The sequence below is a fragment of the Polypterus senegalus genome, chromosome 2, assembly GCF_016835505.1.
Source record: "Polypterus senegalus isolate Bchr_013 chromosome 2, ASM1683550v1, whole genome shotgun sequence".
In the NCBI taxonomy this organism is placed as follows: domain Eukaryota; kingdom Metazoa; phylum Chordata; class Cladistia; order Polypteriformes; family Polypteridae; genus Polypterus; species Polypterus senegalus.
The window spans coordinates 131,234,679-131,262,632 of NC_053155.1; the positions used below are offsets into that span (position 1 = coordinate 131,234,679).

Below are 27,954 nucleotides of genomic sequence, written 5' to 3' on the forward strand. Positions count from 1 at the left end.
GACAGTTGACTAGTGTTTTTGCGACCTGTTTTCGGCAGTGTGGCGGGCTTTGAGAAATTGAAGGAAGAGGAAGATGAAGGAAGATGTCTGAAAATAGAGTCGCGGCGGGAAACGAGATGCCGGCGAAAAAGCAGAAACTCAGTAGCGATGAGAATAGCAATCCTGACCTTTCAGGCGATGAAAACGTAAGTGAATTTTTCCGTTTTTTTCGGAGGAGACGTTTTTAAAGTTGACGAGCAGCTTTTCGTGCGTTAAGAAGCTTGCTTATTGAATTTTGTATATATAATGTGCTTTAGCGGGGTGAAATATTTTGCAGCACTGCTGACAAAGAGGCCTTTTCGCGCCGTTGACTACCCGTTTGCCTTCCTGAGATACTTTCAAACCCATGTGAAAGGTGTTCGCTTTGCAGGCACGAGGAAAACGTTTAGAAGGATGTTATTTAAAGCAGGGTGACGAGTTTAGTGATTGCATTGCCGCGTTTTTTCTTTTTCTTTTTAATGATTCAGATGAGACAGAATCAGTTGTGTACAGCAAAAGTAAAATCTGAAAACGTGGTCTTATTGTTGAGGAGCCCCAATGATGTGCATGCGAGTTAGACTTTGTGGAATGATGGATATTTGTATGGTATTGTTGTTTATTCTGTGTGTTTCCATTTGTGGTTTACAATTTAGTCGTTTTAGAAATTTCTGTAAAGGCGCTACATATATATATATGTACTTGTGTGTATATATACATATATATGTGTCTGTGTGTAATATGTACACACACTAAATAGATTACAATGGATTATTAATCAGTGGTGATATAGGATGTTTTAGTTGATGTTTGGTTTAGCAGAAACAGACATAAAGAGTGCAGAACTCCATATTCATGAGTAAAATGTGGAAGACGAATGTATGTAAAATCGTAGGAAGTTGATTTTTTTGTTAATGTTTGTGTTTCGGAATGTTGGCTGACTGAGTAGAAGAATAGGGGAAACATTTCTTCCAAATTACATTAAATAGAAGAGGATCCATAAATAGAACAATTTGTCAAGCTCTGTGATCTGTGTTTGACCCATCAGGATGACGCTGTCAGTATTGAGAGTGGGACCAACACCGAACGGCCAGATACCCCCACGAACACACCCAATGCTCCAGGAAGGAAGAGTTGGGGGAAAGGAAAGTGGAAGTCAAAGAAATGCAAATATTCATTCAAATGTGTCAACAGTCTTAAAGTAAGTGTGCAAAACAGGAGACGCTGTTTTTTGTTTCAGATTTGGTGTCAGTGACCGAAGGATTTAAGCCTCAAATTAAATGTTTCATTTACAACACAAGTACTTATAAATTCCAAACACATTTTCTATTGTTTTCTTAAAAATGCTACATTTTTCATTTATTAATGTATGCAGTACTTATTAACCTTTTTAATGAGTATAGTAGTATTATAAACATTCGGTATGGGTAGTGTGGTAAAGAATCTAAGGCAATGACCGAAACATTGTTCCATTTGTGTTGTATATATCTGTGTTTGTAAATACATACAGATATATATTTGCACACGTACAGTATATATATTAGTGTGTTTATGTGTGTGTGTGTGGGTGTGTGTAAAATTAAATGTTTGCCAAAGAAGGTTCGCTTCCCTATATTACAAAAAGTGGGCACCATAAGTTTTAAACTACAAGAAAAAATGCTTCTCTTAAAAGAAAAAGTTCCGTTGACAAATTAATGTATACCATGATTGGGGGAAAAAATAAGTGAACTTATCCATTATTTTACAACATCCTATTTGCAAAAAATCTAAAGCTGCTTTTGTAATTGACTTTTCAGATCATCTTGTCAGCACGTGACCTTGTCAGGTTCATTAGATTTTTGATTCCATCAGTTCATGCTGGAATTTTTTTTTTTGGTAATTTTCAATGTGCCAGACTTAAGTGATCAGAACTTTGCCTGCTCCTGAGGACCTAGGCACAGTTAGCCATGAAACAGGATTGGTTGCTTTTGCAATAATGTGTATAATTGGAGTCTGCATCATAGTCACTCTTACACTATTTAAGTAAGTGCTTTATGTATTAAACATTTTAGTTATGTTAATGGGCACTGCTTTTACTTCTAAAATTCAGCGAGTGCTAAGGATTTACTGTTTGCCAATTCTTTTTCAGCAGTGAATATTCTGCTTTAGCTCAAGCCTGTATGTTTATACAATTTGGTGATGCTGTTAATACATTACATATTTCATTTTTAAAGTGGCCTGGTTTGAAACTTGTGTTGATATCTGCTTGTTACAACTGTAGCTTATATTTGCCTATGTGTGAGGTTTCCTCATTCTATTCATGTCTGCCTTGGTTTTCCTCCGTGCAGTTTAGATTCTCTGACAATGTTAAATTGGACTTACAGTATTAGGTAAGCATGCATTGAAGTGTGGCACCCATTGCAGATGGGAACTGGATAAGCTGGTTAGTAAATGAATGGGTGGACAACTGTAGTTATGTTCATCACAGTCAGTAAAAACAGTTAATGACCCTCTTTGAAATGTGAGACTCTACAACAGGGGTTCTCAACGTCGGTCCTGGGGACCCCCTGTCGCTGCATGTTTTTGTTCCAACCAGCTTCTGTTTTTAATTGAACTCCTGGGCTAATTAAGTGAACTGATATTTCCCAAGTTCTGTGTTTAAGGAACAATATATTAATTAGAAAACTAAGTTTGCTAAAAAAAAAAATGTATATTAAAATGTACCAAGCAGTTATATATGAATAATGTATTTTATTTCTTTTTGACAGTATTTTCATCTTGATTTTCATTCTCTTTTTCTAGGTGTTCTAATTGTTTAATCTATTATTTACTAATTAGTGGGTCTGACTCTTAAGTAGCTGCAGCCTTTTATTATTCAGTGTTTGCCTGGTTGTCTGCTCTGCTCGTTTTAAGTTGTCCTTATTAAGATATAATGAAGGGGGAAAAACTGCACAGAGAAAGGGCAAAGTATAATGAAATCAACAAAAGAGAGTTAAGCATTTAAATCTATAGCAAAAGCAGAAATATTTATAAATGTCTTATAAATGTAAAAATCATGCTGCTAAGCTTATCTGAATGTCGAATAAAAGAAAAAAAAAACAGCTAATTAAATGAGATCAGTGCTATCAGGTGTTATCACTGATTAGGAATCTGGTTGGAACAAAAACTTGCAGCCACAGGGGGTCCCTAGGACCGAGGTTGAGAAACACTGCTCTACAACAAGGGTGCCCAACTCCAGTCCTGGAGGGCCGCAGTGGCTGCAGGTTTTCATTCTAACCCTTTTCTTAATTAGTGACCTGTTTTTGCTGCTAATTCTTTTGAATTCATTTTATTTGACTTGCTCTTGAAGACTCAAGACACCTCAATTGTTTCTTTTTCCTTAATTAGCATACAAACAATAATGAGACACAAAATGAGCCAAACTGTGACCATCATACAATATCTGAAAATAAAGGAAGGTGAAGGTCTCAGGAATGCTGATCTGCTGTTAGAAAAGAGAAAATCCACAATTTTGATAATGTATGCAATTGCACAATGAGAGCAGCAACAAGCCATGGAATTAAAGAACGGGTTTAATTAACGACAGGACTCGGCACCTCATTAAGCAGCGGGTTGTAGTTTGAGGCCACTGCTGTTTGGATGCCATTTAAGGAAAGAAATGAAGCAATTCAGAGGAACGATGAAGAAATTCAGGGAAACATTTCTTAAGAACCAAGTCAAATAAAATTAATTCAAAAGAAGTTAATTAGCAGCAAAACAGATCACTAATTAAGAAAAGGGTTAGAATGAAAACCTGCAGCTACTGCAGCACTCCAGTACTGGAGTTGGGCACCCCTGCTCTACAAGTTAAAGTGATTACATCTGATAGCTGATTGTGCATGCTTTGAAAGTGGAATGATGTAAACAAATTATGAACTTTTGTTTTTGAACTTAAATTAAAATGGGATCTAATTGAAAATAATAAAAGCCCTCCAGTTTTTGTCATGTTTAAGGAGTCACAGTATTTCTAAATAGATTTGACAGTTTGTTTTTAGTTAAGGGCATTAGCTCTAAGCTTTACAGATCACTTTCAAAAATTTTTTTTTTTTTCCAATAATGTACAACACGGATTGTTATTTGTATCTTGCTGTGATTGACTGTGAAAGAAAGTGTAATAATGACAATTTAAACTGCCAGATCTTCATTTCTGTTATCCATCTTGTAAGTAACCACTGATCTTATTTTTGGAAATTACTTCTTTATAGATTGTAAGAATTTTTTTGTTTGAGACAACTCCAGGGTAAAATGTAGCCAACATGGGAGCACAATTCCCCATATCTGTTGAGATTGGATGGAGTAACTGTCCAAAGTCTGTGTAAACTGAAAAAACTGGAAGGTTGACTTGAGCAAATGATTCCATGTGATGTATAGAGATATTTTTGTTTTTTTTTCTTTGGCATGGAAGGAGTGGCAATGAGAAACTACAAGAGCATGGAAGCATATCAGCATCTCCACAGGTGCTTGCCAGGGAAAGTCTTGCAGACATGCAACTATGCTCAAAACATGCCTAATATAAGATGTGGTTGATTTTTCTGTACTTGTTGTGGCTTGCACTCCAATGTATTGCCTTCAAAAAATTAATTTCTCTGTTGACTAATAAAGTAGATGTCCAACAAATTTGAAATTGTAATAGTTGCCATGCAGAACAGTCCCTAGAAAAACTATTACTTGCAGCCTAAAATGGTTTACTTTTACAGTCTTCTGTAGAAATCATGTTCATTTGTGACATGTGGCCTTGTGAAAGGTGGTGAACTGCTTCTAGTGTAATCTATTTAATATTTTGTATAATTGAAAGTATAAATGTAGATAAAATTTTAATGAGGTGCATTTAAAAATGTAATAAGAAAATACTTGATGTGTATTGATAGCAAACCAGTGGTTGAAATGTTACATTTGATATAACAAAGGTCAGAGCAGAATATGCCTGCAAAAGTTTGAGAAACCATTGAATCTGCTGGCTATTGCTATTATAATGTTAAAACAAATATTTAATTACTTAAATAGCTTGTTATATTTACTTTAACAGTTATAAAGTAATGTAACATTTTTAGTGCACAATTGTAGGAGGCTATATGTTGTCCTTGCATAACTGGAGTGCAAAGCAGATACCAACATAGGAGGAGTATGGCTCCAGTCCATAGCAGGGCCTGCGGTTATACACACTCGCATAGCACCAATTTGGAATCTCCAATGGAAAACTTATGCAGACACAAAGAGAAGGACCAACCTCCGGATTCAAAACACTGCAGTAGCATTAACCGCTTTTCCTACGTCACCCACTATAATCCTAAAGATTACTTAATTTCATTATATTTCTAGACACCTCTAGCAATTGTACTATGATATTTATATGCAAATTGCATAAAAAAAATGTTATGCTGTGTAACAGTATTACAGTGAAAGTTAATTTTTGTTCTTTTTTTATGTAATTAATTTTCATCTTTGTTTTCTGTTCATTTCAGGAAGACCATGGTCAGCCTTTGTTTGGGGTGCAGTTTAACTGGCATAGTAAAGAAGGAGATCCGTTAGTGTTTGCCACAGTAGGAAGCAATAGGGTATGTGTAAGCAATTGGACAGAGACCATCTAGAATTTAGGTAAACAAAAGTAATAACTCAGACCTGTTTGATGACAAAGTGTTCAAAAATATAATTCCTACTCTAAATGAATTGCAGTAAAGGGAGTTCATTCAATCGCTTTTCACACCCTGACATCTTTTTTTCCCATTTTCTAATTACCTTTTCCACCACACACATTAACAAACTTTGTATCTCTCACAAAAATATTTTTAAAAAGTAATTCATACTGGAAATCAGATTATGTAAATAAATTTTGTAGTTTTGTCCAAATGTTTTTGTTGTAACAATAACTTTAATGAGTGATCTGCTGTTAATGTTTTTCCAAATTTGTCTCATCCTATAAGATTTTTAGCTTTCATAATGAACATTAATACTGTTCCCATTTGATTCTTATACAAGATACTATAGGTGTTATAGTTTTGATATGAACTAAAATGACATAATTTTGGAATTTAAAACTGTTTTAAATAGATTGTAATTTGATGTCTGTCTGCCAGGTGACTTTATATGAATGCCATTCCCAAGGAGAAATTCGCCTCCTGCAGTCATATGTAGATGCTGATGTATCCTTTATTTTTAAAAGAAGCGTAGCTGTTTAAATATTGGTAATGTCTGTATACCTCTACATGTCCCATAATGAACCTAGAGTTTTTTCATTATTGGTTATCTCTTGAGATCCACCACAACCGTCTATAGAATGTTTCAGGTTCAGTCCTAGGACCCACTGTAGCTACAGGATTTGTTCCACTGAGTATCACATATTGCCTCCGATTGATCATGTTGAATTAGGTTGTCTCTATTATTCTGCACTTTTTAAATTTGTCAGAAATTTAGACACATTTGTACTTTAGCCATTGTCATTGTGTTTGTTTTGTCATATTCCTATTGATCATTTTTTTTTCTATAGAGTTTTCTCCCTTAATTGTATCCTAATAGTGACAAATAAAGATCTGCAAATCTATAAATGAACCTCATACATATGCATTTATGCAGCTGCAGAACTTCACTGAATGGTAGAGCAGCCTTGCTTCAGCCATACTAAAACCCCGCCACTTGTATTCAAGAGTACAGTCGATTGGACCACCGGTTAATCGGACCAGCCGCTTATTCGGACCGAACCCTAAAGAACCGAAACAGATCATATTACATAAGCCTAATATTGTTTGCTTATTTGGACCAAAATTCTGTTTAATCGGACCAAAGAACATGACCGAGATTAAGAAAAAGAAGCCACAAGTCGTCCGCGGAAAGCAGATGTAAAGTGGGTCAGCGACATCGGGAGGATCCCTGGGCTCCCCAGGAGAATTTATGCTTTTATCAAAGGTCAGGAAGTCGGAAAATTTGTACCAAGTGCAAACCAGTGGGGGTCAACATGCCTGACCTTTCTTTCCTAAAACGGACCGTTCAGTAGCCGGCGACATGAAGTCGAGCGTAAACAGAATGCGTCGGATCACACTAGACAAGTTCTTCAAACGTAGACTGGAATTTGGTAATGTAACCTTTTTTATTGTGCTTCGCATGCTGAGTGTTGTGTAGATCGTTTAGAAGAATCTGTAGATTTCTTTTTCAATAAACAAACTTGTAAGCAACCGTACATGTACATGCACGTAGTTCTTGTTTTACTTTCACCATACACATGTGCAGCACAATAAAAGTCATAATGACATTTTAATATTTTACTTATAGCACGTCCCGTCTTGGTTGCACATGTATAGGGCATGTTTGTGTAATGGGACCAGCCGGTTATTAGGACCAAAATGATCACGTCCCGATGTGGTCCGATTAACAGGAATTGACTTTATTTGACTGTTCTCTGAAACTGAGGGCATAGGATTATGCACAGCATTATAGTGCCTCTCCTCTGCTGTGTGTCAGGGATAGGAGTAATGTACCTGCTTTTGATCCTGTAGCTGCTATTACCTGGCATATGTAATTACATGATTGCTCGAAAAACATGCAGGTTAGGTGCATTGGCGAATCTAAGTTGTGCTTGGTGTGGGCGTGTGTTCCCTGAGGTGGGCTGGTGCCCTGCCCAGGGCTTGTTTCCTGCCTTGTGCCCTGTGTTGGCTGGGATTGGCTCCAGCAGACCCCGTGACCCTGTTGTTAGGATGTAACGGGTTGGATAATGGATGGATGTTACAATGAATAGTACAGGCTATGTAAAAATTGAGGATTCAGCCAGTTATCTTAACAACAAACAAGCCACCACGTACAGCATCATCACTACTGTCAAAGCTACTGTGCCTCAAAATAAATAAATCAAGGACGGGCATGGGCCACGGAGACCCAACTTCTCTGCCACATCATGGATCATTAGTGTATTAATGGAATGTAACTGCTCACAACATGATTCCCTATCAAGTTTTCTTTTATAAATTTCAGAGTTTGTATAGAAAGTTGCGCACATGCGTTTTAAGCTCCTTTTTTGTGTGCTTGTGTGCAAGCTTTATAAATGAGGCACCTGGACATTGAAAGTCTGCAGCTACTTCAGTGACATATCCACTAGTGCGCTTAGTAGTACCTTTCATATTAAATAACCAGACTACCTCAAAAAGTGGAATGGAAATCATGACAGTGATAATAATAAAAATCAAGATAAATTAACACTAAATTAGCCCTATGTAAAATACAAAAATGGCCAGTACATTCCTATAAACATTTAGTAAAATCTGTTTTATAATTTCAGGAATGGCTTTGAGAAATAGGAGCTTGCTTAATTAAGGTATGAGTTCATCTTAAACAGAAGTTGATTTGGACAAAAACCTGCAACTATAATGGGTCCCAGTGACTGAACATGACCAACGTCTCTGAAGTAACTTGCAGATTTATTTTGTATTTGCAAAAATATAGAACTATTTTCTCAGTCTGAGCAGACAATCAGTTTTTATTTTCTTTGTGAAACTGTTTGAGCATATGTAACTTTAAATGTCTGTATAACAAATCCTTAACTCTTGATGTGGGATTCAGGCTGATGAGAACTTTTATACTTGTGCTTGGACCTTTGATAGCAGCACAAGTCATCCTTTGCTTGCAGTTGCAGGGTCACGGGGGATCATTCGTGTTATAAACCACATTACAATGCAGTGCATTAAGGTAAGGTGCTTTTCAAGATATTTAAATCTCTTATTTAAGATACTACTGATTCTCTATGAAAGGAATTCTATATATTCCATATTAGTTATTGTTGGGGACCCTATTGTGATATTCTAGTAAAACCTCCATTGAAGAGCATGTACAAATGGATAAAGTGAAACGTGTCCGGTAACTGGCAGTACAATTGTACAACAGGTAATGGAAAATCTAATTGAAAGCTACAGCACAAAGACAGACGAAACAAAAAAGAAACCAAACACAACCTGCAATTTAGTTACATTAAAGTCGTCTGGAAAGTTGTAAAGCATCTAAAAGTATAAACTAATATTATTGAACCGTATCCAGCAGGGTGCATTCTTCTTGTGAATGGTTTCTTTTAAATTAAAATTCCTACTCGAGACAATATTTTCTTTCCAATAAGAATGATTAAGACATGGGAAATCTGGTAATAGAGAGAGAATATTTTTAACTTGCTTTTACATGCTGTATTTGCAAACAAGCAACTGAGGAAGCCTATTGGACAATAGATAGATAGATAGATACTTCATTAATCCCAAGGGGAAATTCACATACAGTTGTCTTACAATGTTTCAGTGGGGTCTTTTGACAATAGTGTTCCCATCTTCAGAGGAGTGGAGGCATGGTCCTAGGTGTTAACTGCATGGGATGTCTTTCCATCCATAAATCTATAGGAAAGGTTTAATCTTTGATTAATCTATGTGGCTATTTGTATTCATAGAACAGTTTCTTTGTTCACAACTTACCAATAATAGAGCATCTGCTGGCATTGTATCATATTCCATTAAGAGATTGTCTATTAGTTCTTATGAACTATTTTTCATGCATGTGAGGTATGGTAGATTTTTGGCTGTAGCTAACTGTATGTATTTTTTCTTCTTCTGATGTTTTTTTTTTCTAATTATATGTTTGTGGGATTACAAAGTTTACCTTGAATTTGAAGTCTGCACATTCCACATGTTTTGACTTTGAAGTAGGTTTTAGTATAGTTTACAGAAATTAGGCTGTTTAAAAAATAAATGAAAAGATTGTTTTACTGACTTATGATGAGGAAGTGGATGGCATATATTTTCTGTTTCATTACTTACAGCACTATGTTGGTCATGGGAATGCAATAAATGAGCTCAAATTTCACCCTAGAGATCCAAATCTTCTACTTTCAGTAAGCAAAGGTATTTAATTTTATTTTTAATTAAATGTACATGCTCTCTGGTTGTATGCATGCATTATAAGAATCAAGTATACTGCTGAAATTAAATAGCCTATACTAAATAATACTAATATTATTCTAAATGATCCTTTTGTGATGTTTATAGTTTAATAGTACAGGTCATGACAAATTCTATTTTGTATTTTGATAGCTAACAAGACGTTGACAGTAATAAAACATACCCAGTGACTTTGTTACTATATATTGTATGGGATTATGTTCAATAATTATATGATGTCATTTAATAGAGCGCTAATCAATTGTGTAGACATCTTATGGTGCATTAGATTAGGTTTCATAATAGGTTGACATATCCCTACTGTGTCTTAACATCTTTCTAGGTATTTATCATTGTACATGAGAAAGTAGGGTGAAATGATACTTTTTATTGGCTAACTAAATAGATTACAAATGCAAGCTTTTTGTAATCTATTTAGTTAGCCAATAAAAGGTGTCATTTCAACCTACTTTCTCATGTATCAATCTATGGCTAACACAGTACAACACTCTACTGCTATCATTGTACGTGAAATAAAATGAGCAAATAATCTTTTATTTAGGAATTTTTTGTTTTTATTTATAAACTTGTTGAATTGCACCCTCCCCCACCCTAACCTCTATGGGAGAGGTGCAAAAGCTTTAGATTCGTCAAACATTTCAATCTCCGGTTTTCTATGTTTTAGGGTCACCTGATACTGGAAACATCTATCTTGACGATGGGCATGTGTCTGTGTGTGTCTGTGTGTCACAGTTTCTTGAGGAAAGACTAGAGCTAAAATGGCTGGACAGAAAAATACCAAACTTGAAACTTAAGCCTGTTATGAGATGATGATGTGCTGATTAGTTGTTGAGCCAAATCATTCAAGGGAAAGAGGCACCCTAGAGGAATTCTCAAATAAATTTTTAATATCTCAAGAATTACGGCAACTTACCATAGTTTGGCAATTAATTATGAATTGTTCTTGTCAATTGCTATCATAATGACCCATTTTATGATCAGAAAGATCAGCATCAGAGTGGTAAATAATTAGTGAAATATTATAGAATAATTCAAGTAACTTGGTTCCTAGGGAGCAAAGCCTACTGATCATGTCTGAATTTTTTTGTTTTATAGAACAGGAGTGGCCAGGTGAGGGTCACACAAAACATTTAAATCTTAGCAAAGGGTCACATGCTATTGTGTGACAAATACTCGTAAAGTTTTTTGTTTTTTTTTGTTAACATTGGCTTACAAATACTAGCGTACTTTTTGACTACATACAATTTTTAAATTGCAGAAAAAATGGTTACAGAGATAAAGAATGTACTTGGAAACAAAAGGTATAAAAATCAATATCATTGCGGGTAGATTCTAAAAGTATATAGCTAATATCAATTCTGATCACACAATGGTGTAAATTTGGAATTGCCCATAAAAGTGTATTGTGAAAGCATTTTTCTAGGAAGTAGGAGCTTTTGAAACCGAATATACATGGAAGTATGATCTAAATGTGAGGCCAAATGCCCAATTAAATAATCAAAGGTTAGAGTCGGTGAGCCTTTCATAAAGCAATATTCTATAACTTGATATTTAATGTCTTCAGTGTTGTCTAGGTCAGCTGAATAAAACTGAAATTGTCTTTGCCTTGATCGTTTTATTGTGCTTTTTCAAAACCCAGTTCTATATGTTGTTGAACCCAAGTAGTCTAATTGTTGTCTCTAAATGTGCTGGTTTTTGCCTTACAAGTGCAGAGTTGTTTAAACACCAGAAACCTTTAAGAAACAGTGGCATATTTCATCATTTAAGCAAATGGAGCCGAAAGTGTTGCTAGTACAATATTTATTAAACTGTAACTCTGCCTTGTGGGCCATTATATTGTAGACTATTATACTCATAACTTCATTTTATTTTGTATACCATGCCTGATGTACAGTATGTGTGTTCATGAGTTAACTGTCTTAAGTGTTTATTAAGTTGTTCTTATGACAAAAAAAATAAAGAAAAGTAAATTTTTATCTATTGTTGCCTGACAGGTTTAAATAGCGTAGTTTATAGTTGAATAAAACTATACCTAGTTTGTTGTTTCCTGTACTTCCAGATCATGCCCTTAGACTTTGGAATATTCAAACTGACACTTTAGTTGCCATATTTGGAGGCGTGGAAGGTCACAGAGATGAAGTCCTCAGTGCTGTAAGTATACGTTTCATATTTTAAGCAGCTTCTATAAAATAGAAAGAGAGAAAGGGATTGGAAGCATGCAGTATGCAGATGTATTGCCCATTTTGTGGGTATATGTTTAGTGAATGTGATTTAATTTTAAAGTTGTATATGTCTTTTTTGTTGGTATACTTTCATTCTAATTTTAAAAAGCGTTTTCCTCCTATTGGTACAAGAAGTGTTCTTTGCATTATTATTTGTAAGACGGCCATTATAAGTATTTTTTCCCTCCATTACTGTCAGGTTTGGCAATGCATCTGCTACCTCAAATATAAATTGTATTATATTTTTCAGAAAGGATTATAGGCCTGAAATTTCCCTGTGTTCAGTATCTATATATGCTCAATTTTAGTGTCTGTAAACAAACAAGCAAGCAATATAATCCAAAGGCTCACTCGTGTTAGTAACAATCTTCCATTTATTATCCTCAGGAAAATGTTACAGGTTATCCATAACAAGAACCACTCAGTTTTTGATTTCTTTCATGCTGGAGTTTACACAGGCCAATCATAACTTTTGATATACTTTATTTCCCATAGATCTACTACCATCTCCATTCAACCTAAATTTTGTTTACATTTACAGGCCTTTATAGCAGATGAAAAAACTGCAATAATAAGCGATCATATTGTTTTGAGTATCTATTGTGTAAAGTGCAATTGTTTGTTGTTGTGGTTAATGTCATGATGTAAAATACAGTACATTATATCATTTGTGACTGCAAAACTAAGACAAATTCCTACTGATTATATTTCATGATATTAGGGTTCATTCATGTATCCAACTTAAAAAAATATTTGCTGTAAACCTAAATTTCAAGAATCTTTTAATCATTTACTAACAATGGAAAACCTTATAAAATACAAACAGCTTGTCATGAACAGTATTAAAATTTTAGTTATTTGTGATTAAGACCCAAACCACACAACTGTTTTGAATTAATAAGGGTTTTTTAACTGTTTGTGCAGATCAGTTGTTTACTACTGTTGTAGAATTTGATTTTTGTCCTGTTATTTTACCTGATAATTTGAGTAGAAGCCATTAGGGTACTAGATTTTCTTCCATAAAAAAATAAAAAGCAAGCCGTTAAAAACATCTGCTGAAACATGAAGGAAGTTCTAAAACTCTGAAACGGTGGCAGACCATAAAAACACAAATTGACATTTGCTTGTTGAACAAATATTTCTGAATGCTTTTGCTGTTTGAGAATTGTTCTAAAATTTACATTTAGCTCTTCCATGTATATTTTGGGATGGGAAAAATTGAGGAGTGTTAATTAAAATGTGTTTATTTCAGGTAGCACTACATACAAAAAGTTGCTTAGCAAAGTATATTGGACAGCTAATATTACAAGATAAATGATAAACAACAAAGAATAATATTCATAAATTGTTTGGATTACTAAATCAAACCACACCTTTAAATGTTAGAGCAAACAAAAAGTATGCATCTGAAATTTAAATGTAGCATTACATAGAAATCAGAGTTGAAGCTAACCCATGTCTAAATTGTATGCTATTCTTGGTAAAATTACCATTCCTTTTTTTTTTATTATTATTATTATTTAACTATTCTGTAAAATTCTTTGACAGCAAATGGACAAAATTTGAAATACAATGAGACTTTTCCATAATTTGAAAATTTTTTGTACACTGATATATGAATTGTTGAATTTACATAATGTGACCTGTACTGGCTGACTTCACAAACAAAGGGTTTTCAGGAAGGAAAGGGTGGTACCATCTTAATAGAGAAATGTTACAGGCAAATAACAAATAATGTGCCAGTTCAAGTGAAAACTGATATAGAATTAAAGTTTGCTGGAAATGTATATGCCCAGTCCAAACTGAGAATACATTGTTCATTGAAAGTCTTATTTCGCCTTGTCTCATTTGTGTTAAAAAAGGTATCAATATAAATGATTTTTTTTTTTTTTAATACAGGACTTTGACCTCCTAGGTGAAAAGATAATGTCTTGTGGAATGGATCACTCCCTGAAGTTATGGAGGATAAACTCAGAAAGAATGCAGAAAGCAATTAAAGGATCATATGAATATAACCCTAGTAAAACTAATAGGTAATATTACCTTTGTTTCATTTATTAGCTAACCAATAACTGTTAAATGTGCTGTCTGCAATGAAATTCTTACTTTCTACATATGCAGGACTACTTGACCAGCATTTACTATTTAGTTTTCATGTATTTGAATTTGTTTTTGCTCAAGAAATAATTATGTAAATTTACAATAATCAAACTTTTATGCCATTAGTTACAATACTTTTAGTGGTAATCTGCAATATGAAATACATTATTCACAGTCTTCTCAAACAATTTTTTTTTTCTTCCCCCAACAGACCTTTCATCTCTCAAAAGATACATTTTCCTGATTTTTCTACCAGAGACATTCACCGAAATTATGTTGATTGTGTGAGGTGGCTGGGAGACTTAATCCTTTCTAAGGTATATATTATTTCAGTCATTTTAAAACTGTTATTTGGGACTAGTGTTAATAATGGTTAGGAATAACCAAGTTATATTTTGCTATTTCAAATATTAAAATACAGCTTTTTGGATAATTAAGTACATAGGCTGTAGTATCTAGTTAGAGAACAATGTTAACCCATGTTGGCATAAAGTATATACCTGCATACCTTTCCAACCAAATATACAATGCTTTGCAAAAGTATTCAGGCTCTTATCCAGTTCTCAGTGTAATCATGCAATGGAACGTTGTCCTGTGATATTTTTTTTTCAGAGCACAGAAAATCGATCTTTTTTTTTATTATTTATTTGTTGTTTTTACGCTGTTGCCCTACAATTGGCCTCTACAGGTGACTCTTATTCATATTTTCTAGATAAAGACACAGCTAAGGTATTATATTTCAGATTGTGAAAATAAAGACTAAAGAGTGTTCTAAAGGAGTCTGAGAAACTAATACAAACAACATAAATTCGTAAAATGGTACAAAACAAAATCCAAGTGTTTGGTTGTCTAAGTGGGTACCATCGGCTAGGTTACTTGTGAGAGAAATCAAATGGAGACCAACAATCCTTCTACAGGAGACAGATTTCAGTAGCTGAGACTGGAGTACAGTGCACTAGTTAATTGTATCAGGGGCTCTGCATAAAATTTGCCCATTCAGAAAACATAGGAGTAATGTAGTTGTGATGTGGGTGAAGTTTTTTTTAGTAAAATGAGATTAAGAAAGAGCTTTTTCACGAATGTTCAAACAGATACACTATGTATAGTATATGAAACACATTCCACAATGTACCTAAAGCAGAGCAATACACAGTTTGATCCAGTATACCTGATGAAATTCTTATTTCATTACTACATGAGAGCCTTTTCGGTCTGCTAAATACTTAAGCTTGGGTGAAATCCATCTTTAATTGGTACGTTGGTTCAAAACACAAAGCTAAAGTTGCCTTGAAGTAATTGAAGGACAAACAGATGAATGTCCAACAATGGCTTAGTTACAACACTGTTCTTAATTCAGCTGAGAATTTGTTTTAGTATGTTTACAATCTGAAGAATATCTGCCTGGAAGATTGGCTAAAACAGACCAAAAGAATATATAAAGTAAGTACATATCTACACCAAAAGACTTATTTCTGCAAACGTGGATCTTCAAAATATTATAAACAGTATTGTATGCTAGAGAAGTAAAAGTACTTTGTTAGTGTACTTGTATGTTTTGAGAATATTTCTTCTTTTCTTTAGTCTAAATTTTCTGTTTACTTTAACTTCACTACATTTTCAAAAGCAGTTGGCTTTTGCTCCAATTCATTTTGCTAGAGGTTTTCATTATTGCAATATTAAAGCAGATAACAAATAGTCTATGCAGAAACACATACTTTTTGAGTAAATCTGTTGCCTAAAATACAAATTTCCCTTGCATTAGGATAAACCATTTTATGAAAAATCAAGAATCTAGGACAGTTTTCAAATGTGTAGCACTGGTACTAATGCCCGGTCATCTACAAAATAATTCCAAATGCACCTTAGGGTAGTTTATAGAATGGGACAGAGCTGGACATTGGTAATCCGTAATTCCAGATTCTGAAATTCTGTAAGATGATTCTGTGTTCAGACACCATCCTTGCATGTTGTGGTTTCCTGACTTAGTCATGTGTACTGCTGGTGCCTTCCCGCATCATTCTGGGGATTACAGGTCCAAAATAGATCATAAAACAGTTGGTAATCCTAAGAAAACACACCATTTCTTTTAATCTAAAACTAGAAGTGGTAAAGTCTAGATAGAGTGCTTTATTTAACACTAGCCATATTATCTGAAAGACCAGTAATAAAGCAATATTTAAAAATATTCGGTATCTCCTGCCCTGCCTTCAGTGCCTTTCCTCGTATCTTCATGTGTCTGAACCTCTCCTGATCAGTGCTCCCTCTCTCAAGTGCATTCTCATAAAGCTTGCTTATCAAGCACCTTGGTAGCCTCCTGTCCACTTTTGTTCCCCATCTTTCAATTCTCTGCGTGCTTCCTACGCCTTTGTCCTTCCTCGTGTGTCTCATACTTGCACTTCCTTTTTTGATTACATTGCTAAAGCCAAACTGATCGATCAGATTAATCTGAGGGACCAGACACAAACAGACCTTAGTGTTTTATTATTTAATAAATTATTTAATGAAAGGCAATGTCATTTGGATGACTAATGTTATTAAACTAATTCTGCCAATGTTAAGGCAGTTCAATGATATTAATTAAAAAAAATAGTTCAGTTATGAGACTGGAAATGCATAAAAATGTGTTTATTTAAAGGGAATTCAGTAAAGAAAAATCACTTTATGTAGGGGTTGTCAGCAATGAATTAGATTCTTAAAAGAAAGTGAATCTGCATACCTTTTCTTTTAGTCCTCATCCCACTGAATTAGGATTCAATCATTAAGATATTTGCTTGTGCTTAATGTCCCCACTTCAGGTTACAGTTACTTGGCTCATAATTTAGTGATTATGTATTACTCACATGCAAAATGAATGTAACCTACATTATTTGAAATTAAGACCCATTTAGACTATATGTTAAAAACAGGGAGTGATCCAACACTTACCAGGTACTTTACAACTCTGCTTGATTAGTTTGCTCATGTACAAATGTTACTTTCCAAGAAGGTATCTATATAGTGCATTTACTCTAGTATGGGTGTATGGTACTCGGTATTAAACTGATTAAAAATATTAAAGTGTGAGGAGTGAATACTTATTCAAAGAACATATTTTGGTTTAGTCAAAAAACTTCTACCTTTAGTAGAAGTGTACAGTGGTGGCAAAAATATTATTTTGAGTTGTATTGTTTTGTGTATCATTTAAAATACTGCTTTGGAAATTGTCTTAGTGCTTGCAAAATTGAAATCTGTCAAAGGGAAATGTAATAGTCCTTCTCAAAGCACACCATACATACTTGTGGCAAACAAATAGGTAACACATTATTAAGAACACAATGTGCAGGTGATATGTTAAACAAATCAGCATTTAGTGGTTTGTACTTTATATTTTGCAACAGACACTTTAAGCACAAAGCCAGTTATTCTACCTGGTGCTAATATTACTGTATACATTTTTCCTACGCTTAACACTAGGTATATGTAGCTTAGATTTTATTTAAGATTTAAGTTTACAGAATAATCTTCCATGTCATTGTCATCATAAAGCATGATTGCATAAATAATTAATACGAAAGGGAGTAATGTTACATCTAGACTTATTTCTTCCAGTTATGGCACTCTTATATGACTTGTATATTTAATTGCTAATTTTTTGATTAACCAGTCTGACAAATTCGATAAGGTTCCTACAATGAAAATGAGTTTTCTCATCTCTAATGTAATCGTAGATATAGCTGTATGTGAAGTGGCATAGTAAAAACCACAAAATACCATTGGTTAATTATGCTGTTCTGTTTACTTAAAGAAATAAATGTAACTAACATCTTATTAATAAGTGATTGAGTTTGTGCACCCTACTTGTAATATATGAAAACATTCAACACAAAAGTGGTTTAAATTTTCACAGTACTGATTAAATTTTAAGTAAAAAAAATACTTTCTGAATCCCCCCTTTTGTTTTTCAGTCTTGTGAAAATGCTATAGTATGTTGGAAACCAGGAAAGATGGAAGACGACATAGACAGTATTAAGCCTAATGAGTCAAATGTTACCATCCTTGGTAGATTTGACTATAGTCAGTGTGATATCTGGTATATGCGCTTCTCCATGGATTTCTGGCAAAAGGTAAAACAATAAAATCCATGTTTCATGTAGCAGTTCTGTTATTCTTAAAACTTTTTTGAGAATACTGTGCTCATTGCAACTGAAATATATTGAAATTGTTTCTGAATAATTAAACCCATTAAATTACTAACATTTTTGCAATTTAAGGCAATGATTAATTACTTTCTGAACTTTTACATGCTTTTTAAGTTTGTTTTTTTTTTGGCTGTTTTTTGTTCTTATAGATGTTGGCCTTAGGCAATCAAGTTGGAAAATTGTATGTGTGGGACTTGGAAGTGGAAGATCCTCATAAAGCAAAGTAAGGCTTTGCCTGCTTGTTTATATTCTCTGTATATTTGGCGTGTGTTGTAAAATTACGTGATTTTTTTTTTTTTATATTTTATTTAACAAATTGTAATTTTAAACCATACACTTAAATAAAGTAAAGCATAACAATACCATTAAATTAGGTAAATTTCACATTTCCGTTTATTCTGTTAATATACCCTAAACACAAAAATCCATCATAACTCAAAGTAGTAGCCATGAAGAAATTAAAGAACTTATTGCTTTACAACAGTTAAAGGCATAATGAAGAATAAACAGAATTAAAAACACAGAACTCGGTATACCCAAGAATTGTTTTTAGTATGTTCCTTAAGGGGCTTGTACATTTAGTATAACACAAAGATGAAGAGAAGTGTACAAAGAGGCAAAGTTTTGCACGAGAGATGTAGCATTTTAAACAGGGTTTGACGGAAAATCAGTTAATAACTTTGTGTTTCAGAAAGTTAAATATCTTTAATACAGAAAATTAAGTTGTTTTTGCTTTAGTTAAATTAATAGATTCTGTATACAAGAGCAAGACTGTTGATGGCAAATGGTAACCGCAGGCAGTGTCAGTAACTATTTAAATGAAAACGTTTGTATTGCAGTATTCTTTCAGACAATTTGAGTTATTATTAAAGCTCTTAATATGGAGTTCTATTTTGTTTTTTAATCATTGGAGGGAATTGTTACAATAATGAAACAGAATGCTCTCAAGCTTTATAGCTTTTAGATGCATAACTTAAAATAAAAGGGAAGGCAAAATTCAATTTCTGATGAACTAAAGAATGTTATGTCAACACATGAAGCTCCAGGTTTAGTATCGGGAGGAATTTAGCATTTTGCAAGTGTGTTTAAAGTTAAGTAATAAATAGAAGGAAAAAGGCAATCCAGTGTTTATAGTAACGGTTAAAGAAGATCACATTGCAGAACTCTTCATACCACAGTTTTTATATTTAAAAAAAAAACAAAAAAAAAAACTATTTTCTAAGTCTCACTGGTGTAGGAATAAATAAAATCTATCCTAGCAGCTTTGTGTCCAAGGCAGATCCAGGCACTGAAGAGCACCCACAGCCCACCTCAGGGCACACTCACACAATTCATTCAGGGTGAGCTGAGATTTGACAAAATCCTTAAAAACATGTTTTACATTATTGAAGAAAATAAGCTACCCAGAGGAGCCCAATTAAACATGGGTGTAAATATAAAAACTGCAAAAATTTGAACATTAAAATGAAAAGCAAAAGCAGAAACCCTGACAGACACAACTCTTCCTCTTTTGTCTGGTGTAATTAACAACTATATCTTTTTTTTTTTGTAGTTGCAGACTTTATATTTATATCACATTAGCAGTGTTTTATAGACTTGAAGAGTTATGCATATCTTACTAATTATTCAGTAAACAGACAGATAATCTGTTCTTATAATTCATGTATGCTTTCTTGCTGCATTCAAGTTTGAGAGAAGACGGTGGAAGTAGGGAAAAGAGGCCCTAAGCAGGGTTTACCCTCCTTTTGTCATCAGTCCTGCCTTCCCGTCACCACACTGCCTAGAAGTCACATAGCCAATGAACAATACATATTGATACATTTCAAGAGGTCAATGGTGTTCTCTTTTTTTGTGTGTAGTAATATTCCAAAAGTACAAAACCAAAAACCAGACCAAATATAAACATTTCTTCAGCTGTAAAGTTAAACTACTACCTACATAGAAGTTTTAAATTGTATTACATCAGTGCATTCAGTAGCAACTTATTTTTAACAAGGTGTTGTGATTGAAACATTTGACAACATTTTTATAAAATTTTACATTGCTTGAAAAACTGTTAAATAAATATTTATAGGACTATAGTCTGCCGTTTTAGGGAAATAATAATAATCATTTAGAAAATTCATGTTTTTTCTAAGTAGTGGTATAGTAAATATTTGTGGTTATATATCAAAACTAAAGGGATGTATTTCACTACTTACAGCACATTGTCTTCATATAATCAGTTCAATATTTAATATGCTAAAATTCTATTTTTATTTGGTTGTTTAATGGTACTGGTCTTCAAGTGCAGCAGAAGTCTCCTTGCCTGAATCACACTCTAAACTATCTAATATTTTTCAGCATTCTTTAGGAAGAGCAACACAGCACATGCTCCAGGGTTTTGCCTATTATGTTTTCATTGTCTTTTGTAAGCTTTATCCTTTATTATCTTTACCACTTTCCATTCAACCACTGCACAGTGTGGCATATCTTGCTTCAGTTCAGCTACTATGCAGTTGAGCCTACCCAAAATCACGGGGACACCTTCACATATGAACATCTCCATTGTCTTCATCAATTGCACTCTGCTGTAGCTGGTGATGATCATAGTGCCAACATGCTAACCTAGACTGTTCACCCAGTCTGTAGCAACTTCTTCCCCTATGTTTCTGGACCAGCCTTTCTGTAAGGAACAAGCTACTTACTTTGGAGAGAGCTGTGAGCTTAGATGTGGAGATCATTATTCTTGTCCCAGTTGCATCATAGTAAGCATTGATCCATAACAGTACACACCAAACATCACAGACCAATGAAGCCAAGATGACAAAATCATCAGAGAAACAGATGCAGTGCTTATATTCCTAAAGTACATGCTGTTTATGCCTTGATAGGCTGTTCATTAAACTTTTGAAGAGTAGAGAAGCCAAAATCTCATACCCACATTAAATGGACTTGACTTAATGCTAAGTATGCAGAACCTGCCTTACCTAATGTCACTTGTAAATCACATTTGGGCACATGATCTGTGAAGATCAGTATTTTCACTAAATTAGCATTGGTTTCTTTTTGTGCTAGTCCACCAAAAGAAATTTTATAAACAACGTAATTGCTAGGCCTAATCCTGTTTATATATAAAAAAAAGACATGCTACAGATTAGTTTTTAAAAGGAATATCCTTGCTTTCATCAAGAACTAGAATATAAGAAATCATACTGGTTTTGTTTTATACATGATGTCATTTTAAACAATAGTGGTTGATTTCAAAAATTTAAAAACATACTGTATATTTCTCTAGCTTTCTTACACACACCCACTAATTATAGAAATGTTTATTTTAGTAGATAACAGAATGCCGCTAATAAGTACAGCTTCTGGGTCTGAAGCGTTGCAAAAGAAATCTATTGTTTACCATTTTTTCATAGCTTTAATAGAGTTTGTGTAGCAAGTATAGAAGTATTTCCATCAGTACCTATAATATATTCTCACGGAGGTACTATGCACATGTAGATCATATGTACATTTTTAAGGGAGGAAAGAATTGAAGGTTGCTCCACATTACACTAATTTAGTTCTTTGGTAAAAATGTCATTATTTTTTGTATAATTCTATTATTTTATGTATCCCAAAACCACAGTATGAAAAGTATTTGCCCCCTTCTTGATATCTTCTATCGTTATGTATTTGTCTCAAAGAATGGCCTCAGATATTTAAGCAAAATGTCATACAGTCATGTGAAAAACTAAGTACACTCCGTTAAATTTTTTTTTTTCTTTTTTAACACAGGTGAACATAAGATTTGATCTTCATTTAAGCAATAGGTGATACGACAAACATCATGGCAGATTTATTTAAATTATACAGTGGACTACAAAATATAACTATACCACTACATTTATCACTACTTGAAATACATAAAATTAGAATTAGGTGTACCAGATTAGATGCAAATGATTAGATCGTCATTACAGAGGATCTTGAAGGGACTTTTTTTTTATAATCTCAAAAATTGTGTTTGTTAAAGTGTGTAAAGCATCAGGGAGCCTTCAGAAAGGAGCTTATAGATGTTTGGGGAAGAATTTTATCTCCAAATAAACCATTATAATGCCTGAAAGATCTACAAGTAGAGAAGATTTCAAGCAACTGTCAACTTGTCCACACCATGCTCCCCAAGCAAGGTCAGAATAGGAGCAGATCATAACCTACTGAAAAAGGGCTCTGTGATCTTCAGAATTTCATAAGGGGACCTATAGGTAGCTCTTGTCAATGCTGAAGTCAAAGTGCATGAATCAACCATTAGAAAAAGGCTGCATGCATTAGATCTACATGGGATGTATAACAGGAGCAAACCTTTGGTGTTTAGAGAGAACATCAGGGCAAAACGTAAATTTTACTTAACACCTAGGCAAAGATCAGGAATATCGAGACAATGTACTATGGACTGACTGGGTAAAGATAGTTATTTAGCCAAGAACCAGAAGATATGTTTGCATGTAGATGAATCTTACAAGCTATAAAAACATACTGGTGGAAATGTTATGGTATGGAGTTGCTTTGTGGTATATGGGCCAATGTAGCTCACAGCCGTAAAAGTTAATAGAAATTCTTCATTGTACCTGAATGTGCTTCAAGATAATGTGTGGTTGCCTGTCAGAAAATTAAAGTGCAACCTAAAGTGGACCTTGCTGCATGTCACAGTGCTTCTGACTATACCAGTAAATATACCAAGGCTGAAAATAAAGAAAGTGAGGGTTCTATAATGTCAAACCCAGGATCTCAAACCCATCAAGATGCTTTTAGGGGATTTGAAACATGATATGCACACAATGACACCAGTCAAGCATCATACAGGTGAAAAATTCAAGGAGGAGTAGGGAAAAAATTTTGGAGATTGGTAGAGTTATAGGAAAAGCTTACTTAAGGATATTTCTGCCAAAAGGGACAATACCACCTATTAGAGCCAAGGGTTTCCTTGCTTTTTTTCTGCAGATGAAAATGGCATATGTTTTTTTCATTTAATGTATTTTTCAAAGTTAATTTTTCATTGGCTACATCACCTTTATTTAAATATACTGTTTAAATGAAGTTCAAATCTTGCAATGTCCACATATGCTGAAAAAGAAAAAAAAATTCATGTTCAACTTTTTTACATGAAAAGGGTAGCCAGTATAACTATAAGCTTATAATACAATTTCTACATTTGCTGCTTAATATGTTTAAGTAAGTTTTCCAGTGCCTCTATTGCCCTTGAGAAAAGGAAATTTTTTACTTTACTTCACAAACTCAAACAGCTGAACTGATTGCATCCAGCTGCATTGAATGTAAACCTAACCATATATTGATCCTTATATTTGAGAGATTAACAAAAGTTTTTAAAATTTACCAATCAGGAAAGTATTACAAAGCCATTGCTAATGCCCTGGGTATGCAGAGAATGTAGCACACTGCACCACAATGTTAAACTCCAAATGGACAACAAATGGTAAATCTTTCCAGGGAAGGCCAGTCTGCCAAAGTTACCAAAATGAATAGCGACAGCTCATTTCATAAGTCCCAGAGGATGCCAGAAGAACATCCAATGAACTTCAGATCTTTTGTGGCTCATCTAAGGTCAGTGTTCATAACTCCACAATGAGAAAGAGGCTGAGTAAAATTGGAATTTGTGGGACAGTAGCAAAATGAAAATCTCTTCCTATCCATGCTTAACATCAGTGCTCAACTTGCATTTCCAAAGAAATGCCGGAATGATCCCCAAGTCTAAAAGAATAATGTTCTATGAATTGAAAAGTCAAATGTAGAAGTATTTGCACAACACAGGTCCCGCTTGTCTGCTGTAATCCTGATACCTTTTGGGTGGGGTGAAATTTGAACACTAAGGTCAAGTAGAAATAATAAGAGAACCATATTTCTCCCCATATCCCCGAAAAGGGTCCTGCAGGGTGTAAAAGAAAAGTCAAAGGCCATCATCCTAGGGGAAAAAAAATATCCCAGCAGTTTCTTCCCAGGTATACAGGGATTTATCAGAAGCTTTATAAATACAAGCTGCAGATAACTAAATGAAGCGGATTATAAAATGAGAAAATCCAGAGACAAGGTGTAACTAAATTAGGTGATTTCCATTTGCACACTAACAACAATTTGGCAACAGTTGTACCTAAAATAGACTCTCTTTTGGAAGAAGGACAATCTGAATGGAGATTCATCTAATAAGATAAATAAGTGAGGAGATACAGGCAATTGATAATTTAAAAATGTAGATAATAAATGGCACATGACACAAAAGAATAGACAGGACAAAAAGAAAAGGTATGCATAAAAGTACAGGCAAATCTAGTCCCATAGGTAAAACATGAAGGGTCCAATGCAATCCCTATGACACATTAATGGCACACACTCAAATAGAACCTATGCACAAAATTAAACTGTGAATTAATAGTTTGAGTTTCTTGAACAAAATGTTATATTGCAAAGGACAAGACTCCAAAAGCCAACTGCAGAGGGGGCAAGACCCTTAACCATATTTTAGGGACAGAGAGGAAGACAGGACAGACTGCAAAGAAGAATTACTTCAGGGAATTAAGGATGTAAAAAAAACAAAACAGTAAAGTGGGTGAACAGAGAGCAGCTGTATAGACCAGCCAAAAGGTTCAGCAAAGACAGAAGTTGTAAATGGGGGGAAAAAAAAGATTTACAGGAAACTCCCATTTCTTACACAAAGGTCTTTGCATGTTTTGATGGTACTGTTATAAATGTTTCCTTAGGTGCAGATTGCACATTCAGACAATTTAGGGAATGTACAGGAATGCCTACCCATCACTTAAAAAAATATGGGTCTGAATGTGCCACTTCAGTACTTATCTGAATAATTTCTATGTCAAAGTCCATTCAGACAGTGTATAAGATATTGCTGGCCCAAAATAAAGTTTGGCTGTTTTCAATTTAATTTTAATAAGAAGTCAAGCAAAATGACACCCCTTAAGCTCTAAGCATTAAAAAGAGGAATTAAACCATGATCTTAAAAGCCAGGTCACATAAGCATAATGGCGAAACTGCAGGTCTAGAAGGGAAATCCCTCCTTTATCTCGCAGATGAGTGAGTATGGTATGGTTGATGTTTAGGTTTCTTACCGGTACAAATAAATTAAACTTCTGACAAAATTTGGAAAGGTGGGTGAAGAGGGATTATTGAACTAATAAAATTAAATTGAGGAACTCGGCAAATATATGATGGCTGTTAATGATGGCAGTCAGGTTGGAGGATAATTTAATCTCAAACGCAGAAGAGAAAAAAAAATGCAATTTTGTAGTGGTCTAGTTAAAGTCCCTAAATTCAACACAAAAAATGTTGTGGCAGGACCTGCAACAAGAGGAAAATAACAGTGTATCTGAGTTAAAGCAGTTCTGGAAAGAAGAGTGGACTCAACAGCAATATGAAGAACTGGTATTAAATTAATAGGAAGTAATTAGTTGTAAATGTTGATTCTAACGCTGCAATAACCAAGTGTTGAAACTATGGGGGCAAATACTTTTTCATTTGGGTGACAAGAGTGTTGGATAACTTTTTCCTTGAATAAATAGAGGAATGATTTGATTTAAAATCTAGATCATGTGTTCAAGTTATTTTTCACTAAAGGTCTGAAGCCATTTATTGTGTAAAATACACAAAACGGAGGATATCAGGTAGTGGACAGATACTTCTTCAAAACACTGTAGTTGCTTTAAACACCTTGGCTTTTTTTAAAAATGCATACCATATTGATACTTAACCTTTTATATTGCGTCATCTTAAAGAAGTTTTCCCTAAATTGAATATTCCTTTGAGCCTCCTTTTTCCCCAGAGGAAAAAAAAGAGCATTTGCAAATTGACATATTGAAATTCTATAACCTTTAAGCTTGTCATATTGGCAAGAAATAAAAAAAAACTTATAATGGAATAAAGTTTTTTTTTCCTTCCTTCCACTTGCAGGTGTACCACCTTGACCTATCCAAAATGCACCTCGGCTATCCGTCAGACCAGTTTCAGTCGTGACAGCAGCATCTTGATAGCTGTATGTGATGATGCCTCAATTTGGCGCTGGGATCGTTTACGATAGTTGGGGAGTATGATATTTCTTGCAGTTTTGAGCTGGCTAATAGTTCTGTCTTTGCACAGCTTTGTGCCTTTTGTTGACTGTGTTAGAAGCATCAGATGTCACCCAGCATGCATGGGCTTTTATTTTACTATGCTTGTTTCTCACTTTTGGTCCCTTTTTGCTTTTAATAAAATTTTATTTTTTTAAACTGTGTGTTTTTAATTTTTTTTTTTTATATTTTAAGTTTGGCAAGAGGTAATCTCGCTAGATAAATAAAGTGGGTTCTGTTGCTGTGCTGTAGTGTCCCTTGCTGGTAAGGAAAGCAAGTCATCTCTGAAGTGTCCAAAAGAGATCCTGTTTGATTTGTTTATATACACACACACACACACACACACACACACACATACATATCTATACTACCATGTGTATTTTTAACTAGGGGAATGGTTTCTTCAACAATAAATTTTATACTGCCAGTGTTTTATACCCATGAAATTGCTAATGTGTTTAAAACAAAGTTAATGAAGTTAAATTATTAACCAGGATAATCTGTAATCCATTGTAGTTTCTTATTTCATATTCCCCAAGTTTATCATCAGCTTTCTTTTTTCTCTGACTCTTTAAATTATATGAAATATGATTGAATGTGAAAATCCAGCATATGGTGCCATGCTGCTATTCACTTTTTGAAGCGGTTTAGGAGAATACAGTGAGTACATTCATTGCCTGCTAAACTTGGGCCACTGTGTAATTTTTTTCTGAAATAGAGGTTAATTTTGATCACCTTGTTTTTTCCTCTTGGAGAAACTGCCTTAATTATGGCACACCAAAACATTGTTAATGGCAGTGCAATGAAGTATTAACTACCCATTCTAAGCAGTACATAAAGTGCACAGTTTATAATGAATACTTAAAAAATTTTAAAGTGTTAATTTATTTTCATTTTTATAGACACTTCTCGTTTGATGTAAATGTTGATTTTTGGGGTTTTTTTTTTTGTAAGTTATGATTTGTAATTTTATATCGTGTATTGTCAATAAAAACAATGACTGCTAAATGTTTTGATCCACATTGCTGAATATTTATAACTTACGTAAATTAAGCTTTACTATCTTGCTATATAACACAAAAATGTTTGAGTCATGTATGATAGCTGATTACTGATGCCTGATAGCTGATTACCGATGCCTCATTGAACACTGCAGATTTCAGTCTGAGAAAGACATTGCCTTTTATTATTATTATTTTTTAAATTTGTTAATGGTGGTGCTGAAGCTTTTGGAGTGTGATATAATCCTGATTAAATTGTGCTCCATAGCTGAAATATGTTTGCTCTGTACAATAGTGCCTTACACATTGGTGGATTAGTTCCTGCCAAGCAGTCATTGTTCTCGGAGTACTTCATTATCTGAACCATTTGTGGAATAATTTAAATAAAATATTTTACAAATGCA

The 27,954-nt window shown here is 34.1% G+C and overlaps 1 protein-coding gene across 1 annotated transcript; it reads left to right on the forward strand.

The window, feature by feature from the left end:
* Positions 1–27,954, forward strand: eed (embryonic ectoderm development). Its single transcript, XM_039744613.1, has 12 exons — positions 1–185; positions 1,064–1,216; positions 5,496–5,588; positions 6,108–6,173; positions 8,578–8,703; positions 9,812–9,893; positions 12,010–12,101; positions 14,072–14,205; positions 14,484–14,589; positions 18,217–18,375; positions 18,600–18,673; positions 26,395–27,954. The coding sequence occupies exons 1-12, from the start codon at positions 84–86 to the stop codon at positions 26,519–26,521; spliced, it is 1,314 nt and encodes a 437-aa protein (XP_039600547.1). The 5' UTR covers positions 1–83; the 3' UTR covers positions 26,522–27,954.